At 43.3% G+C, this 18,739-nt stretch overlaps 1 protein-coding gene across 7 annotated transcripts in view; it reads left to right on the forward strand.

Moving 5' to 3' along the window:
* Positions 1-11: 11 nt before the first annotated feature.
* The window catches only part of STXBP4 (syntaxin binding protein 4), a 124,390-nt gene continuing 105,662 nt past the window's right edge, over positions 12-18,739 (forward strand). For 4 of the 7 annotated variants that reach the window (XM_066614548.1, XM_066614554.1, XM_066614552.1 and 1 more), the window contains exons 1-6: positions 12-89; positions 2,118-2,218; positions 7,459-7,532; positions 7,702-7,797; positions 9,249-9,318; positions 9,868-9,942. In XM_066614548.1, the coding sequence (XP_066470645.1) occupies positions 2,187-2,218; positions 7,459-7,532; positions 7,702-7,797; positions 9,249-9,318; positions 9,868-9,942 (347 nt within the window). In that variant the 5' untranslated portion in view covers positions 12-89; positions 2,118-2,186. Of the gene's footprint in view, positions 90-131; positions 197-1,712; positions 1,996-2,117; positions 2,219-7,458; positions 7,533-7,701; positions 7,798-9,248; positions 9,319-9,867; positions 9,943-18,739 lie in introns of those variants that run through there. The other 3 variants (XM_066614550.1, XM_066614551.1, XM_066614553.1) reach the window with 3 other exon arrangements.

The raw sequence follows: 18,739 nt of genomic DNA on the forward strand, positions 1-18,739 counted from the left end.
CGAGACTGGGAGTGTGGCTGCGGTTGAGGGACTGTCTGCTGGTAGTGCTGCTGGTAGGCAGGCGCTCTGAACTACGGCGGCCGTGGGGGGTAAGTTCGCGTTCTTGTACTTACCTCCTTGGCCCCGCCTCCCAGCTCAGAGCAGGAGTCTTGAGGACCGGCTCGCTGCCTGTGGGTTGGGCTGGGAGCGCCAGCCGGTGAGGGAAGCCTCGGGGCGGGAGTGGGCGCGAGCAGGCGCCCCTCTCTTGGTAGTGGGTTGGAGGGGGGTCAAGAGGTGCGCTGAGGCTATACTGGAGTCGCACAGGACAGGGTGGGCGCCTGGCTGCCTCCCAAATAGTCTGCACTGATAGGAGTCAGGCTGCAGCCCCCTCCACACTTACCTGGGAGTAAGCCCCACTGACTCTAATGGGACTTACTTCTGAGGAGACATGCATAGGCTGGGGCTCTAGGGGCCCAGTCCTGTAGACACTTACTTGGGAGTAAGCCCCATTGACTGGAATGGGACTTACTTCTGAGGAGACATGCATAGGCTGGGGCTCAAAGGCAGCAATTTTATCCACACTTACTTGGGAGTAAGCCCCATTGGCTTTAATGGGACTGACTTCTCAGTAGACATGCATACGATTGGGCTCTGAGAACTCATGCATAGCCCTGGGGAGATCAGATCCAAGAGGTATAGCATTCTGCTTCTCCCCCCCCCCCAATCACCAACAGATCCTTCTGGGAAGCTCACAACAAGAGCTTGAAGGGTAGTAGCCCTCATCTCCCATTTTGGCTCTCCTGCACCTGGTACACAGGAGTGTAGTGCCTCTCCTTGTACAAGTTGCTGTCTGTTACTTAGGGCTCATTCCTATCCAACTCTCCAGCACCAATGCAGTCACAATGAAGCCCCATGGTAAGGGAACAAGCATTCCCTTACCTTGAGAAGGCCTCCAGGACTGCCATTGCCACCCCCCACCCGCTGCAGAATTCAGTGCATGCCCCATTAGTACGCCTGAATCAGCACTGGAATGTTGGATAGGATTGGGCCCTTAATCAGTAGAGATAATATCACTCTTCTGGCATGGAGGGTTGCAAATGGGCTCTGTGGTCATGATGGCCATGTGGAATTGCCAGGTTTAGCGGCTATATGGCACTGAATGCCTGCTGTTGGGAAGTAACAGTGGGATAATCCTATTGACTTCATGTGTGCTTGTGAGCTTCCCAGGCCCACATTCTTCCAAAACATGAGGCTAATCTAGATGAACCTTTGGTGTGATCCAGCAGATTCGTCTTAAATGCAGATTATAGCAGCACAATCTCTTACTTTTAGCTTGTAGCATACAGTACTTGCTGAAAAGGTTGCCTGTCATTCTATTCCAGGCCGCCCCGACTCCCATCCAAGAAAACCTTTTCTTATCATATTTGAGTTTTACCTGCTTCTTCCTTATCAATTTAATATGTGTCACAAAGCGTTTTTGAATTTCCCAGCAAGAAATGATCACACAGAATAGTTAGGGTAATTGATAATAAGCCATGTTTAGGATAAAAACAAATAACCCAGATTTCTTGTTAGTGGAAAACTCCCACAGAAGTTACAAAAACTGTAATTAAAAATAATGGGAGTGTTTGTGCTTCCTCCATTTTCTCTCCCAGACAGACATGTGATTTTGCTGATATTGCAAATCATTTGACATCTGAGAAGCTGGAATTGTATAAAAATATAAACAGCAAAGTACAATGTAATAAGATCTTATAATTCGAGGGAAAAATGAAATTCATACTTTTGAATGTGAACATGGTGTAGGGGCAATATGGATTGTTTCCAGAATTTATTAGTGGGTGCTATTGTCCTCTCTTATGTCCGCCCATAATAATATTGTCATATGCCGAGATCTGTGATTGGCAGCGGAAATACCCTTGGAAGCAGAGTGCTGAGATGTCAACTTCCAGAGGCATAATTCTGTTACCCTGTTGAAAACTCAGGGTTTTTTGTTCATTCTTCGGCTTAGAAATGGTAAATAAATATGTTTAATCAGAAAAGACTGTATTGAGATTTTCACTACCAAAGTTTGTTTATGAAAATATCCACAATAATTGTGCATAGAAGACCTAAAATATATTTATCTTCTTTTACAGCAACTTGTCCGGTTTCACTGTGGACCAATCAGAATTGTTCATAACGAATGGCAACATTTGTCCACATAGATGGCATCCATATTTGAAAATATCCCTAAAACGTAAGTAATGGATTATTTGGGGGAGGGGCTGCTAGCAATTGTTGTGCGTCTTTTTTTTATATTGTGCAATTATTTAGTATATGTTTTCTTAATGCTAATGTAGAGTATCTAATTAGTACAGAACATAAATAATGTGGACCTGCAGGCAAAAATGCATGTCAGTAGGTTTTCAGCCCATGAGTTATGGTCCATGTAGTCAGTTGTCTAACCATCTGTGTTAATAATTGAAAATGCTTGATATAATGAACATATCATTACCTGAATTTTATACTCCGCATACATGTTAGGAACTTGCCTGATAAAGGGAACTGCAGATGAGATTCCAAGTTCTTGAAATCAAATATTGAATGGGATCATCAAGAGTAGTGACTTGGAATGATAGGTTCATCTAGTCTGCTAGGGACCTAAGAATTTTTTTTTTTTCTGGGTTCTTTCTGGATCAGTCCATCTTCATCTAATCCAGCATTCTTTTTGCAACAACAAATAGCCAGATACCCCGGAAGCTCATAAGCAGGGCATGAAGGTGCTAGTCATTCCTGGATTATTTTCAGCATCAGTCACCCGGAGGCAGAATACAAAAGTTACCAACTTTACAAGGGATTAATTGGTGATTTGTTTGGATAGATGTGATGGAAGAATATTGAAGTTGCTTAGGGCTTCATTCTGAAACTATTCCTTCAAGTTTTTCCCCCCCTTGGTGCTTTTTTTCTCGACTGGCTAGGAGTCAGCGTGGTTTGAACAACAAATGACATGTTCCTGAGTGTGCATAATACTGTACAATCTGTTAGGCGTCTTGCTTAAAATAGATAAAGGTAGTCAGTCTTCAAGTCGTTCTTGCCAAGTAGATCATTGAGGGTCAATTCCAGCATAAGCAGAGATGCTACTTTCTTAGAACTCTGTTGATTGTCATGTGGTATAGTCACATATTCAGATTGAAAGACAGTGCAGGCAATCTTTATAATGCTCAAGGTACAATTCAAATAAGAGTTGGAGAGGGGAGGGCTAAATTTTTTTCCATCCTATATGAAGTAGCACATGTGACATGCAGGATTTGAGAGAAGATTAACCAGAAAGAGAGTTCAGTCTACTGAGATTTTTTTTTAGTAACACAAAGTGTGTTGGATGTAAGCTTTGTGCTGTAGCATGAAGCCCTACAGTGCCTTTTAAGATAGCTTTTGTTTAATTTTCTCTTAAGAATGCCTCTTCTACTACCAGGGGATGAAGCAGAACACTTTGATGGGCTTTCCCTCTTGTACTGGTATGCTAAATGATTAGACTTGGATGACTGTGTTTCCAGTCTCTAAAAACTTTTTGAAATGTATTTTCACAATTGCAAAATATGAAAAGGTTGTTGGGGGCTTTTTCAGTAGCCTTTTCTATAACAATGTGAAACAATGATCGTACCTCTGTTATTTGTTTTAATCTGTTCAACTACTTGATCAGCTACTGTTTATATGTGAAATTTGTAGCTGTATTTGTGATGCTGGTAGTTTTTTAAAAGTTATTTTTAATGTAATATGTTTTAGTCAATAAATTTGACCTTTATTGCTTTTATTATTATCATTGAGTGCCTTGGCAGAAAGGAAACACATGATTATTAAAAATTGTGTTGGCTTTCTTTGTGATCTTTTAAAGGAGTGTTTTATTATAGATTGTGAACCCCTGGGGAACAGGGAGCCATTTAGTTATTTGATTTTCTCTGTAAATTTTGTGAACTTCTTTTGTTGAAAAGCAGTACATAAATATTGAAAAGCAGTACATAAATATTCTTAATAATTTTTAATCTTCCTGATTTAGCTATTTTAAAGCTTTTGTTTTATTGTGAGCCACCTTGGATGCCTGTTATGGGTAGAAAAGTGGCACACACATTTTCTGGATAAAATAAAGAATATGAGATCTCCTTCTTATACTGACGTTCTGTACCTCCTTTCGCCAAATGTTGTATTTTTATGCAAACAGTTAATACAAACTAACTTAGAAAATTGTTCATAGAAAGAATAGTTCTTTTGGTTTGTAGAAATACCTAATAGTCTTCTAATTACCCCGAACCTTAAGCCTTTTCTGCCCAACATTGCATATATGCAACAAGGATCAAATGTATACACCTGTGGGCTGGGCAGAAATGGGTTAAATGAGCTTTTAGCATTGATAGGCACGTAGAGATTTTTAGACAGATGTGAACAGTTGGAATGGTTAGCTTTTACAAAGATGGTCATCTTTCATTTCTAGGAACTTAAAATGAAATGGTGCAGTTCTCAAGAATTATTCTTCTAAAATCAATGTGGGTGTTCCAAATTATTTCAGGCATTATCCAACTCCAGTGGGGGTTCAGTTTCATCCAGTGATTTTACTTGGAATATAAACATATGTTTTATGTTTAACCCATTTCTGCAAAGCCCGCAGGTATACACATTTGATCACTCAACATTGATCAAATTTGATATGCATCATTGGGCAGAAATGGCTTAAACATCTTAAACAAGTCCAGAAGCTTGGGAGAGAGTCACAGATGCAATTATTTCAGCATTGTGTTGCATTCCTACAACTTAGGGCTTTGACTGCTGATTGAGTCTAGAAGGCAAGGGGGGGAACCCTGAGAGCATCTGCTTTAGTGTGTTTTTATGGTGTTGTGCTCATGTCACAGTACTGCCCATCCTGTTTGTGTCTCTGCCCTCTGGCTTTACAATAATTGCTAGGTTGGCTTTATGCTGTAGAAATGCAGCTGTCTGTATTCAGGCATGAGGAGAAAAGGAGTGAAAGAGGGTAAGCAGTTTTTTTTTGGGGGGGGAACTACCTCCTAACTAATTGGTTACAAACCTGAGAAAGGCAGCTGGAAGGACTGTGCCACAACACTCTTTCCATCTCAAGAAAGTGTGCTGCAGTGATTTTTTTATTTTTATTTTTCAATGGAGGCTAGAGGCGGCTTCTCTTTCTGCAAAGGACTGATATGCACAGCAGTAGTAGTCCTACACGATTCTTTCAGTTTCTGGAGAAAGAGTGTTGTAGTGGCTGAGGGTGAAGGGCCACCTGCTTGTGCATGCAATTGACTCTAGGGCCTGCCTCTTGCCCCAGCCAAGCAGATATGGCCAGCTGCACTCTTGCCTGTTGGTCCTGTTACACATGAACTCTGTCTAGCAGACAGATGATTAGTTTGAGGGTTATGTTGATATTTGTGCATCCTCAGTGCCTGCAAAATGGTTTATTTATTCAATTTATATCCTGCTTTTCAACCATTTGGTACCCGAAGCAGCTTACAAAATACAAAACAATATCGTAAATAATTAAAACATAAAATACTCCCATACACATAAAAATATCATTTTAAAAGTTAAGAATATAAAATGATATAAACCACCAACATAAGAACAACCAGTGGCAATTGCCCTATAATTGAAGAATAAGAAAGCAAGCAAATAAAGTACAGCATATAAAATATATTACAGCCATAAACACCCATCTATAAAAATTTGCAGAAAAATAAGATCAGAAGGCTGCTCTGAAATGAGGTGTTCTAAGGTTCTTCTGGAAAGTTTATAAAGCAGGAGTAGTTTGTAACTGTAAGGAGAAGGAATTCCATAAGGTGGGAACCACTACCAAGGAAACCTTATTTATTGCTGTCATCCCTTCCACCCATGTAAGGGATGGCAAAGCTAAAAGGGTCTTCTTTGATAACTGAAGAGGTTGGACCAGATTATATGGAGAAGTTGGTCTCTCAGATACGCTGGTCCCAAGATATATAGGCCTTTTAAGGTCAAGACCAACATCTTGAATTAAGCCCGGAAATGAACTGGCAGCCAGTGCAGCTGTCAGAGCAGTGGCCTGAAGTCAAACGGTAATCTCTAGTGAGCATGTGAGTCACCACATTCTGCACTCATTGCAATTTCTGAACCATCTTCAAAGGCAGTTCTGCACAGAGCATGTTGCAGTATTCTAACCTTGATGTTACCATGTCATGGACTGCCAAAGCCAGGGCAAGCAATCTCAGTATTGCCACAGCCAGCACACCAACTTAAGCTGAGCAAAGCCCCTCTGACCCAATGGCATTCCTGGGTTTTTCCCACCCTGGGGCCATCCCTTTAAATGTCACCCTCCCTTCCTGATCTAGAAATAATTGCAGTGATGTGATAATGTCACCGTAGCTCTGGCCAAGCTGCTGCACACGGCTTGGAGTGGCTGGCTGCTTTTTTTCCACTTTGAAAGAAGCAGGTGGCTGCCCTGAGCAATGCGCAACTGCTCTGAGTAGCTGTGAGGATGGCAGTGGAGGGTGGTGCTGCTCCCCAGGCATGCTGTGTGGGGACACATGCCCTCCCCATCCCTCCTTGCAGCCATGCCTAGTATTTACACATCACTTGGAGCAGCTAACTGCTTTTTTTTTCCTTTGGAAGAAGTGGGTGACAGCTCCAAATCATGCACAAGTGCTGTGAGTGGCTGTGGGGGGGGGAGTGGGTGATGGTATTACCCCCCTAAGGTGGGCCACCCAGGGACACTTGCCCCACCTACTTCCCCTCATGCCTTGACCAATCATTTTGTATCGATTTAGAAAAGTGTTGAAATTATTGGGGAAGGGGTTTTAGAACTCTTATTTTCTTTGAACTATGTAGTTTTCAAAGTATAACCTTTTCATTTTTTTTAAACATTGCTATGGTGGATGTCTGCAGGTGTTCTTCACCTGAGCCTGGCTGACTGTATTAACATTGCCTTCCTGCAGAGGCCTTCCTGCTCAAAGTGTTCCTAAAAAAAAATGGTTTGCAACCTTCACTCTCGAAAGACTATGGTATAAGCCTACAGCACCCAGTATTCTCAAGCGGTCTCCCATCCAAGTACTAACCAGGCCTGACCCTGCTTAGCTTCTGAGATCAGACGATATCGGGCATGTGCAGGGCAACTATTGCTTGTGAGGCATGGTATGTGGAGCAGGGGCTTCTTGATCAAATCACCTGGCCTCTGGAATTCGTGTCTCTGTTCATTTACCAAGTTCAACCTGCCATGTTTTAAAAAGAGACTGAAATCAGTTCTGTTTTACATAGTTTTTCGCATGTGTTGGTGCTATTTTCCTCAGTGTCCAGTATATCACTGCTGATGCTTTTACTGTGTCATATTTTGTTTGTTTTAACTGTAGCTTGTGAATCATTTAAGAGGCAAGGTAGAAATATTTAAAATTATTAAATGAGAATTGCTCAGGTGAGTGTCAATGAATAGCAACTACTCTGAAACCCACCTTTCTACTTCTGTTTTTTAAGGACTATTATGGGCCCCCATGGAATCAATCGAGCTATTCACCGCATTGTGCTGTCAGACTGCCAAAATGGATTAGGTAATTAGATTATGTGTTTCATTTACTCTAATAAACTAGGAGTGCCACTGTGCCCCTTCTGGACACTTAGAGTCCATCTTGAAGTAGATAGGAGTATTCAGTAATTCAGTAAGTTTACTGCAGTGGAGAAAATCACTGTTTATCTGTTGTTTATTTTCCATGATCACAGGCATTAAAATCATTGGTGGCTATCGAGAGCAGTCTGAAGAAGACTATGGAATATTCATAAAGAAGATATTGCCTGGAGGGATGGCTGCAGTAGATAGTAAATAATTGCTTTCGCATAATCTTGGATGCCAACATTATTATTGAAAACAACAGTAGCATTTTATGTATTGGTTTTTCCATTATTGATTTTAGTTCCACACATAGATATTAGGCAGAAGAGAGAGATGATTATGCTTGAGGCATGATTATGCATGAATCACATCTGATTGTCTGAACTGCAGTCCTTCTGGCTCATGTGCATACAGTAATATCCAGTAAAAGGGTTCAGGGCTCTGCATAATTCAAGAAAATGATGAATTGATGCTTGGTAGAAAATGTGGCCCCATTCAGTCAGGCCCTGGGTGCCACAGCAGGCTGTGATGGTATGTCTCAAGTGAAAAGCGTATCATTAAGATGTTTGCTTCTTGCTGACAAGCCATAATAGGTGATCTGTGGTAGCCATTTCACACAACCAGATTTGCACAGTAGTTGAACTTCTCCTGATGTAAGCATTATGGCAAAAGGCATTGTATAATGATGATTCAGTCTGCCTTGCCCCTGGACCCAGGCATGGTTGGAGTTTTGTTGGAGTCTCAACAAGGTCCAAATGCTATGCTCCATGGAGCTGGTGCAAAGGGTAGGGGTCACCCTCTGGCAGGTGTGAGCCAATGTGACCTCATCTCTTCCCCCAGGGCTGCAGACCCATCCACAGGGATGGGGTATATAGCACCCTCTTCCTCCTCCAGTGGACTTAGCCAGATGGCGTCTGGCTGGCATCCTATTGCAGAAGTGTCTCCTGCCACTAATCCTCAGCTCCTGCTCCCAGCTACCTCATCCTTGGTTTTCTGAAACCTTAATGACTCCCTCTCAGGCCTGACTTGCCTCCTACATCTGGCTTTGCCTTCTTCCTTCCCCTGGTCTAATCCCATCCTTCCTGGGTGGGGCACTCTGCCAGAGCTCCTGCCAGCCCACTGGGCATTGCCGCTGCCCAGGCCAGTCTTCCCTACTCCTCCAACCCAGCAGTGTCCCCAAGCCTGCAAAGGTGTGCAAGGCTATGGCCGCTTTCAAAGGCCCAATCAACCATGCAAGCACTGCCCAAGCCAGAAAGTGCCTGAATGGCCAAATAAGCACCAACAAAGCAACTGCTGTGAAGATAGCTGCAGGGCGCACTGAGGCTTTGGGTGCATTGCTGGCCGGAGGTATAACAGCCCCTGACCTCCCTACAGAAGGCCAGGCTACACTGCCAGCTCCCTCTGTGTCATCTCTGCCTGTGAATAAGTCCAGGCCCAGACATATTATACATAAAATATGGGGTTTTATTCATTCATTACTCAGCTGATAGAGAGCTAATTCCATAGCTATTTTTGAAATATATTGTCAATCAGTCTTGTATTATATTTCAATCAAACTTATAGTAAAATACTTCTATCCTGTGAGCAATTGTGTATATTTCCATTTTAATTCATACAGACAAACTTAATATTAATTGTTTGTCTTTTTCTTTTTAAGGTCGATTGCTTGTTGGGGACTTGATATTAGAAGTCAATGGTGAAAACTTAGTTGGTGTAACTAATGAAAGGTATGTTAATTTACAAGCATGAATCAGAATTGTGGGTGCTTAGTTTGTTGACTATGAAAAAGTTTCTGCTCCTTAATAATTAGTCATGCAGAAATGCAAGTGATCCTGAGGTTCATGCTTCCTGCTAATGCTAGATCTGAACTGTCAAACCTAATGGGAGTAATGGTGGTGGACTTGATAGTCTCCATGGACACGCTTTAGGCCACCGCTTTATCTCTGCTTCCATATATTTCTTCTTCTATCCCCTTCCTAGGCTTTTCAAAATTGGGAGGTGGAGTGAGAAGGAGAAAGATGGTGATGGGGGGGCAGCCCTTGAGGCAGGCGTGGTGAGATGAGGAAGGAATGGGGGCACAATGGGAGGAGGTGGCAAGGAAGTGCTGCTTTAGTCATCTTGGAGTCTCAGACTGGTCCCGCGCATTAGTTAATGCATACTTCAAGATTTTTCTATGAATATACATTACAGTTTGTTGAATAATTTTGTACTGTAATAGGTGAACCCCCTACACTGACGATCAGTACATTTAACACTGTATTTTTCTAATCTTACAGAGCTGTTGACATCTTGCGAGCAGCATCAGCAACCAATCATGTGTCTTTACTCATTGCCAGAGATGAAGAAGCAAAGTAAGAAAAACATTAGATTTTTTAATGTTAAGGCTGACCATACACACTCATGTGCAGCATTGTAACTATTCATCTCCATTTTCTGTGACTTTATCAAATCCTTTCACATTATTGTGCTTAAAGCCCTATCTGTAATGTATCTACATTACATTCAATGTGTAATTTCCTCTTTGTTTCACCAATGGGAGAGGTTTCCTTTGCTCACATCAAAATCTACTCATTTTTCACCTACATAGTTTCTAAAGCTGCACCCAAGAGAGATTCCCTACTTTTCCAATGGAATAATTAGTCACATTAGATGCATGAAATAAGTTGTCAGGAAACAAATATTCTAGGAGTTGTTCTGTTTGAGTGCTCAGGGATATAAATATTCTAGGAGTTCTATTTCTGAATGCTACAACAACTGAAAAAGATAGCTTTTGATATAAAGAATAATAGAAAAATAATTGGAAGATGATCCAAAGAAGAAAAACATCTAAAGATGCTTACGTGAGCTGAAGATATATATACTGCAAAGCGGACAAGTGCTCTGTTCTCTGACTGGCAACCTAGGAATAAGAAACCTAGTAAGGGCTCAATCCTAAACCGTAAAGGACGTTTACTAGCACTGATGGATCACTGGTGCTCCACCACTTGGCAGTTGCATGGACCGCTGGGTGGTAGAGAGGTAGGTGGGGCATGGAGGGAGGCTGGGAGGAGGCGTGCTGGGGGAGGGAGCGGGGCAGGAGGGAGGCGGGACCAGTGGAACTAGATCCTGAGCCTCCTTGTCAGATCCACTGCCTGACATGGAAGCTATTGATTCTACGGCAACCCAAGAGGTGCAGTAGAATCAAGTAACCCCATTGTGGGACTAATTGCCTTACCTGGGGGAAGGGGACGAAAGTCCCTTTCTTCCAAGGTGCTGCTGACACTGCCCAGTTAGTGCTCAGGATGCAGCAGTAGCCATTTTCAGCACTGCAGCTCCCCTGTGCCCTGGGCAGCATAGGATTGGGCTGTAAGACTGTTGCCCCCCCCCCCCAAAAAAAACCCAACAGTTCAGTGCTGTACATTTTGACAGATAAAGAAAGTATTGATCATTGATTTTTTGTTATTGTTAAAAAGAACTTTTTAAAGTTAAAATAATTTGAGGCCTAGTCCTTATCATGAATCAAACAGTATAGCTGCAGGTTTGCTACACTTCAGAGCTGAGCTGGATTCATCCTTAAGCTAAGCAAATTACTGCTATATAGGATCTCAGCTGAATTGTGATTGCCTACTGTACTGTAATTATCTGAGAATAACTCTCAGGAGATTGCTCCTGTTTTGTTACTGTGGCAGACTTCTTTTATATTGCACCTATTTCTGGATACAGCGGCGGTTTTTAATAATGTGATAAGGGAGTGGCAGTGACACTTCCGACTGATGATCCTTGGAATTCTGGTATTCTGCAGGGTACAAAAACTAGAATTGTCGGTGGGTTCCAAGATGGCCACCTGGTAGAATCCCTGCTATTGTGCTCCTGTTATATGCCCTGATATTTCTCTTCAATTGGATCCATTGACTCTTTTTCCTCCCCTGGATGCTTCCTGAGTCCTGGTAGAGCAAAGCAATACTACCAATTGTTTCCAGTCTGCACCCTTGTCTTTGGATTACAGTGGATTCTAAAAAGCTGCTCCAATGGGGAAGAGGAGAAGGCATAAAAACTTCCCTGGACAGGGCAACTCTCCTATCAAGTTAGCCAAGCGGCTACATCTGGAGGTCCTCCCAGCATGGTCAGACACAGTAGGTGAGCTCATGAATCTCGCTTCTCCCAACAGATATGAAGCTCTTCATGTTTCCGAATCAGAAGTGGAGAGAAACTACTAGTCTCCCTCCAGTCATATGGGCACGGCTTCAGCCTGCCCTCCTTCACCCACTCCTTCGGCTCCCTATCCACAGGACAAGCAGTCATTATCTCAGGAGAATGGTCTCAGCAACTGTTTCTTGTCCTTGTTGGGTGATTACAACATTATTATTGGAAACGGCGTTTTTTTTGTTTGTAAACAGCTTAACACTATTCTTGCCCTGCTTGACTCACTGCACAAGGCCATTCAACCGCCCTTATCTTCCCTCTCTGCTCAAGCTCTGGGCTTGAACTCTAACAAACCAGGGGAAGCTGAACTGCTGGGGCTGCGTGAGAATCTGGATTGTGGTAATACTGCCTATTGCTTGTTGAAAATCAAATACTGCTGGAATTCCAGGACTCCCCCATCCATAAGGGCGCTGAGCCAACAAACTGAGGGCAAAAGACTCTCTATGCAGATTATTATACCTTGATCCATCCCAGGCTGACTGTGTTGATCTGCAGGAAATCACAAAACTCCCTTGGATTCCCCAAACTCCAAATTGGACCCGGCTTCTTATGAAGTTTGGCACCTCTCGGATCCCGGGCCAGCTGCATGGGAAGAGCTGGTTTCTTTGCTCCTTTGGCATCTTCTTGCGGAGAGTCTTTGCTGACCTGATTATTAAACCTTTGCTCCAAGGCATAGAATGCAGCCTCCCCCTCCTCTCCTTCCATCAGCCTTGAAGCCTGTGCCAGCTGGCTCTGTGCCCAGTCCCTGGAGGAGAGATAACCGTCCCCAGAACGTGGGAGTTGCCAATTGCTTTTCTCCTGATTCAAGTCCTTTGGTGCTGCCTAATGTTAATGAGTTAAAGGCTGCCACTGATTCTTTAGGAAATGCTTTGCTTCAGTTAAAATCTTCACTGCATAAGCCACAAGCTTTGGCTTTCTCCCAGCCAGTTAATTTAACAACTGGCTGTTCAACTAGTGCAGTTTCTAATAGCAAATGGCAAACTCAGCCTTTTGGCACTAACACCAAACCTCAAGCATCAGACCAGGTACATTCTTCATTGATATCTGAGATGGTGGGAGCTCAGTCACCTTCTGTCTCCATACCTCCCCCCCCCAACTGGAGCAGTTGAGCCTATGGATAGCTCTCCTTCTGAAGCCTTTAAGCCTGTGGTGATGAATGAATCGGCCAGTGAGGTGGACTATCTCAATGGGGTGGGTTTGCTGTGCCATTCGACTAACTCAGAGGAGGCCTTGCAGCATGTTGTAGTTATCCAACAATTGCCTAGAGACTCAGCCCAGGTCTTGTAATCTTCCCCAAGATCATCACAGCCTAATATGAACTCCTTATCTAAAGCCCTGGATGGGGTGCCATCGGGGGCAATGTCTGCTGTTCCGTGCAATGAGGAGTTGGAATCAGCTCTTGAGTCCTGTAAAGCTTTGCCAGAGACTCCTGGCTTCCACCTACCCTCCAGGTCCCTTGTGGACACAGAAGTGGATGGCCAAAATTCAGGATCAATTAACTCAGTAACTAATGACCTCCCAAAGCATTTACCTACTGATGACTATTCACTCATTGCAAAGGCGCTTACAGCCCCCAAAGGCCTCTTGTCAGCAGAACAAGGTTTTAGGGCAGATCCTCCTGCATTGGTGGCTAAAGATCTGATAATGGAATTACAGCTGGAGGGGGATGACATTGTGGAGGGTGCCATCAGTGCCTTTAAGGAACTTACAAGACCAGAACAACTAAATTTCAGATCCCTGGACAGAGTTAAAGCAGAATTTCTCAATCACAACGCGGAAACTTTGACCTATGAAATCCTTCCAGTGCAAGCATCAGCCCATCTGTCTGTTCCAGAAGCAACTACAGAGGTAACTGCTGCCCCTCATTCCAGGGTTTTTACACCATCTCCTGTGGCCAATTTAGCCCTGAGTAGCTGCGTGTCTCACAATCCTCCTGGTGCTGAGTGTCCATCAGGAAGCAAAGATTGACTAATTAATGCTTCTGCAGTCCCTACTACCTCTTCCCATCTATGAATTCTTTCCTGGAGTATTGCAGGGTGGAAGAACAAGAAAAATTACAGCGGCTTCTTAAGCTGTTTTAGAACCTTTGACATTATTCTGTTGCAGGAGACATGGGTTTTGGACCATCTGTATATCCCTGGCTGCAAGGCTTTTGTAGTACCTGCAACTAAACCCACCTCTAATGGTTGTTCTTTGGTGGGTTTAGCCAGCTTTGTACTGAAGCGGTTTAAGTCATGCCCTTTAGACATCATTCTAGGTTGTTGTAAGATACAAGCACTGAGGGTGTCTTTTGCAGAGATTGACTTAATCTGCGTCAACACTTATATTTCTCCTTTACTTAATAGTTTAAAAGGACCCAGCTCTGGAATGATCTATCGTCATGTATGAATGACCTTAAGAGGACCCACCCCCATGCTGAAATCCTTTTGCTGGGTGATTTAAATGCCAGGATGGGGAATTCAGCAGAAATCTTCCGCAGAGCCTGGGATGTGGATGATGACAGCTCCCTCCCCCCCCCCCATTTGTGCACTAAGCAGGCGATCCAAAGATGCATACTACATATAATGCTAATGGTATGGCCCTCACTAAGTTTTCCATCAGCTCTAACATGATCTGGCTTAATGGTCTAAAAGAGTTCCCCAATGCTGATGAATTTACTTTTGTATCCTCTCGTGGCGCCAGCGTTGTGGATTACATTTTTGTTTCCACATCATGTGAAAGATTTTGCCATTGGGGACCTAACCCTTAGTGACCATTTAATCTTGGTCCTTGACCTCCATTCTGGGAGTGTTCCATCACAAGCTGAGGTGGATACAAATCCAGAGTGTAGGTATAAAATTGTGGCTAACAGTGCCCTTTACCCAAATTTCCATCGTCTAAATACGGAACCGGCAAACATAGATTTTTTTTATCAGCCATTCTACAGGATTCTGATCCCTTTGTTCAAATCAGATCCTTTGAAGATTTTATTGGTTACATTTTTAAGGCCTTGAGTACCACGCCCAAGTTGGTTAAAACATGCAGTGCATTCGACAAAAAGGATTGGTTTGACAGTGAATGTAGGAATCTTAAGGTGTGTATCAGGGCTTCTTATTTAGATTTTAGAAAGTACAATGACCCCGATTGTTTGGTTAAATACTCCATTCTCAAAAAACAACTAAGAGTTTTATTGACAGAGAAAAAGAAAAAGTTTGTTTTAACTCAATGGAACAAGCTGCATCAAGCGATTCAACAAAAAAATAATAAACAATTTTGGGCAGTTGGAGTGGGTTTGTGTAGATCAGAAACATACGACCCTGCTATTATTCCATCATCTACATGGGTTCAACACTTCACAGACATTTTTTATGAAAAGAGCATATCCCTGGACACCTACCCTGACTTCACTTCTGTGGATCTGCCTATCTGGCCTCCTGTGACCCCTGAGGAAATTAAAGAGCTAATTATGCAGTTGAAGCCAGGAAAGGCTGCAGGTCCAGATGAAATACCACCTGAGCTTTTAAAAGGTGATCCGGAGTGGTGGGCCCAGTTACTTGCCCATGTCTTTACAATGATCGACAGATCTGGCCTATTGCCCAATGCCTGGCTTACAGCGACAGTTATTCCTATCCATGAAAAGGGGTGACCCTACCATACCAGGAAATTTTCGGCCCGTTAGTTTGCTTTCTGTAATAGGTAAGATCTATGCTAAATATCTATGCAATAAACTTACTCTCTGGGTTACTTCGCAAGGCATCTTAGGCCCTGAGCAATCTGGCTTCTGTTGGAGCAAATCAACTTCGAACAATTGCCTGATCTTGTCTCATTTGGTCCATAAGCAGGTTAGCATATGTAAGACTCGCCTTTATGTAGCCTTCCTTGATTTGAAAGGTGCCTTTGATTCTGTGGATAGGGAGCTTCTTTGGTCCAGGTTGGAAAACATGGGATTGATAAAAGATTGCTGCTGCTGATTAGGTCCCTCCATCTAAATACTTCATGCAGGGTTAGATGCTCCTGGAGTGCTAATCTAACTCATTCCATCTTCACTAACAAAGGGGTCAAACAGGGCTGTGTCTTGGCCCCCATGCTTTTCAATCTGTTTCTAAATTATCTTGCCCCATCCCTGAAGGAAGTAGATAGCCATTGTCCAAAGCTTGGCGCAAGCCAAGTGCTGCTACTTCTGTACATGGCTGATGCAGTACTGATATCTCGTACTAGGATTGGCCTAAAACGTCTGCTGAATCGCACTGAAGAGTATTTTTTGTCCAACAAATTGCAAATCAATTATGCTAAATCTAAGATAATGATATTTGCCAACAGATGGAAGGCTTTTAAATGGTCTTGTAATGGCAAGAAAATGGAGCAGGTTAAGCATTTCAAGTACCTGGGAATCAACTTCCATTACAGACTCGCTTGTTCTTTTCATCGTAAGGCAGTGCAGAACGCATCCAAACTAGCATCCTCCGCTATTTCCCATTTCTTTTTCACCTGCAGCAATGGTTATGTTCCAGCTGCTCTGGAGGCGTTTAAGGTTCTTTCCCAGGTTCTTTATGGCTCTCCTGTCTGGTATAAGGCTGTTAACCAACCACTAGAACACATTCAAGCCTCCTTTTTACGGAAGATTTTGGGTTTACCCAGGTGCATTCCCTACTCAGTTCTGTGTCTCGAGGTGGGGTTAATTCGGCTAAAGACGACTGCATGGCTGAAATGTTGGTTTAGGATTTTATTTAACCCTACCTCCTCTGGTCTAATGCTCCAATTATTGTCAGATTCAGTCCTGTCATTAGAGATCACCAATCTTCTAACTAAATTTAAGTCAATAGGGCTGGACACTGCAGATCTAGGCATGATTGGCTGTGATGCTGCTTACAGAATCATCAAAGAAAGAATTCTTGGTATTGAACAACAAGAGCTGTTTAGTGCCGCCAGAACCACATGCTCTCCACTCTATCTCCATGTTCCAGTCAGTTTTGGGAAACCGGCCTCCTTCTTTTATCACCTGGAGTGCCCGCAGGGCGCGGAGAGCATTCACACTTGCAAGATGTAATGCTCTTCCATCAGCCTTGTTAACGGGCAGGTTCAGTGGTATTCCCTACTCGGAGAGGAAATGCAAGTGTGGTAGGGACTGTATTGAAACTATAACACATACCTTTTTCTACTGCCCGATACATGATGTTTCAGGCAAGAAATATCTAGGCCCATTGTTAGCTAGGATGCAGGGCTGGGAGGACTCAATCATGCTTCAGTCTCTCCTTTCCACATGTGACTCTGAGACCTTTGATAAGGTTGCTTCCTTTTTATCTGGGGTAATAGCCAGGCAGAGCTCTGGGACTCTGGGCAGTGTGTGAGGAAAAGACTGATGTCTGTGTTGTGTTGTCTTTGTATATTTTTGTTTCGTTCTTTTTCTGTATTTTATGCCAATAAAGGTCTTACTGAACTGAACTGGAATTATCACACATGCAGTTTAATATTTTGGGATTAGTTGAATGAACAGAAAGAATTATATCTCTGCTTTTGAGAGGAAGAAATGTGGTGGGAGGCCAAGGGATGCTTCAGAATATGATTCAGCTGGTGTTCACCCAAAACTGAGGAAAAGGAAGGAGTGGGCTCAAGAAGATGGCAATTCACCATCAGGGTCATTTGATGAAGTGAGATGACTCAGTAGAAAGAAGATTCTGTTTTCAAGTTAGCGTTGTAGTCAACTTTATTACACATTGATTAATATGACCAGGATTTCAAGAATGAGCATATTCATTCAGGAGAGGGCTGCATACACTGTCATGTAGATGGGAAACTGACAAGCACCTTGAATAATCTCCCCCTGTTCGCATCTACATTGAAAGGGGTTTTCCCAGTTTGTTGCAAAGGTGGGAGAATGTTGTCAGTGTCACTCTTGCTATTTGCATAGGGACTGCAGAATGCACAATCGGTGTTGCAAATGTAAATTGTGCAAACAAGCACTCAGCAGTATTGCGCATGGCAAGTGGTGATGCTCAAGCACCAGTCTTTTGTTGTAATGAGGCAGTATGTAATGAGACAGATGTAATGTTGTAATGAGAGCCAGGGTGGTGTAGTGGACTTAGGGAGATGGACTTAGACCTGGAAGATCCAGGTTCAAATCTTCCCTCAACCATGAAGCTTCCTGGGTGAACTTGGGCCAGTCACTTTCTCTCAGCCTCACCTACCTCACATGGTTGTTGTGAGGACAAAAGAAGGGGAGCAGCTGTGTACACCACCCTGAGCTCTTTGGAGGAAGGACGATATAAAAATGTGAAAAATAAAAACAATGAGTATCTGTTGGCATAGCCACTTCTTCGGGATCAGCCATGTAGTCCTTTTGGAAACCACAAATTTCCCTTAGTAGTTTGCATAATCCTGTGTTTCTGTGCAGTGTTTCTGTACAGTAACTGCCACTTATATTCCAAGGGCTTTGTAATTTTTAGCTGTTCTTATTGTGCAGGTATAGGATGCGCTTTCTTAATCTGCTTTTAGCTAAGAAATGCTGACCTAGTTTTCTCTAACCATCTTAAATAATTAGAATGAAAATCCATAAGCACCTTGATCAGTCCAATAGATCTGTGCAGTGAGCAGAATTGTGTGGCTTCCTGTAAATTTGACTTTATTCTTTTATAAACAGCACTGGAATTATTTTTTTTACTGTAGCTGTGCTGTTTGTGCTTTCCAATATCTTTAATTCATACCTATAATCAGGGCTTTTTTTCTAATGGAATGCGGGGGGATGGCGTTCCAGCACCTTTTTGCCGGGGCCCCTCCCCTTCGGAGGCATTCCAGGAGGGGGGGAGCAAAACAGAGGCATTCGCTGGGTGGGTGCTGGGAGGTGCAGGGTGGGCGGGCGCCTGGCCCCTGCCTGACCGCACAATGACCCCCTCCTGCCCCCATCTCCAAGCTTTCGCCTGAGCCCAGCCCGCCTCCCCCCTGCGCTCTTCTTCCCCGCGCAGCTTCCAAGCCGGCGGAGGGCGCGGGGGA

This window comes from Tiliqua scincoides, chromosome 2 (assembly GCF_035046505.1).
Source record: "Tiliqua scincoides isolate rTilSci1 chromosome 2, rTilSci1.hap2, whole genome shotgun sequence".
Taxonomy (NCBI): Eukaryota; Metazoa; Chordata; class Lepidosauria; order Squamata; family Scincidae; genus Tiliqua; species Tiliqua scincoides.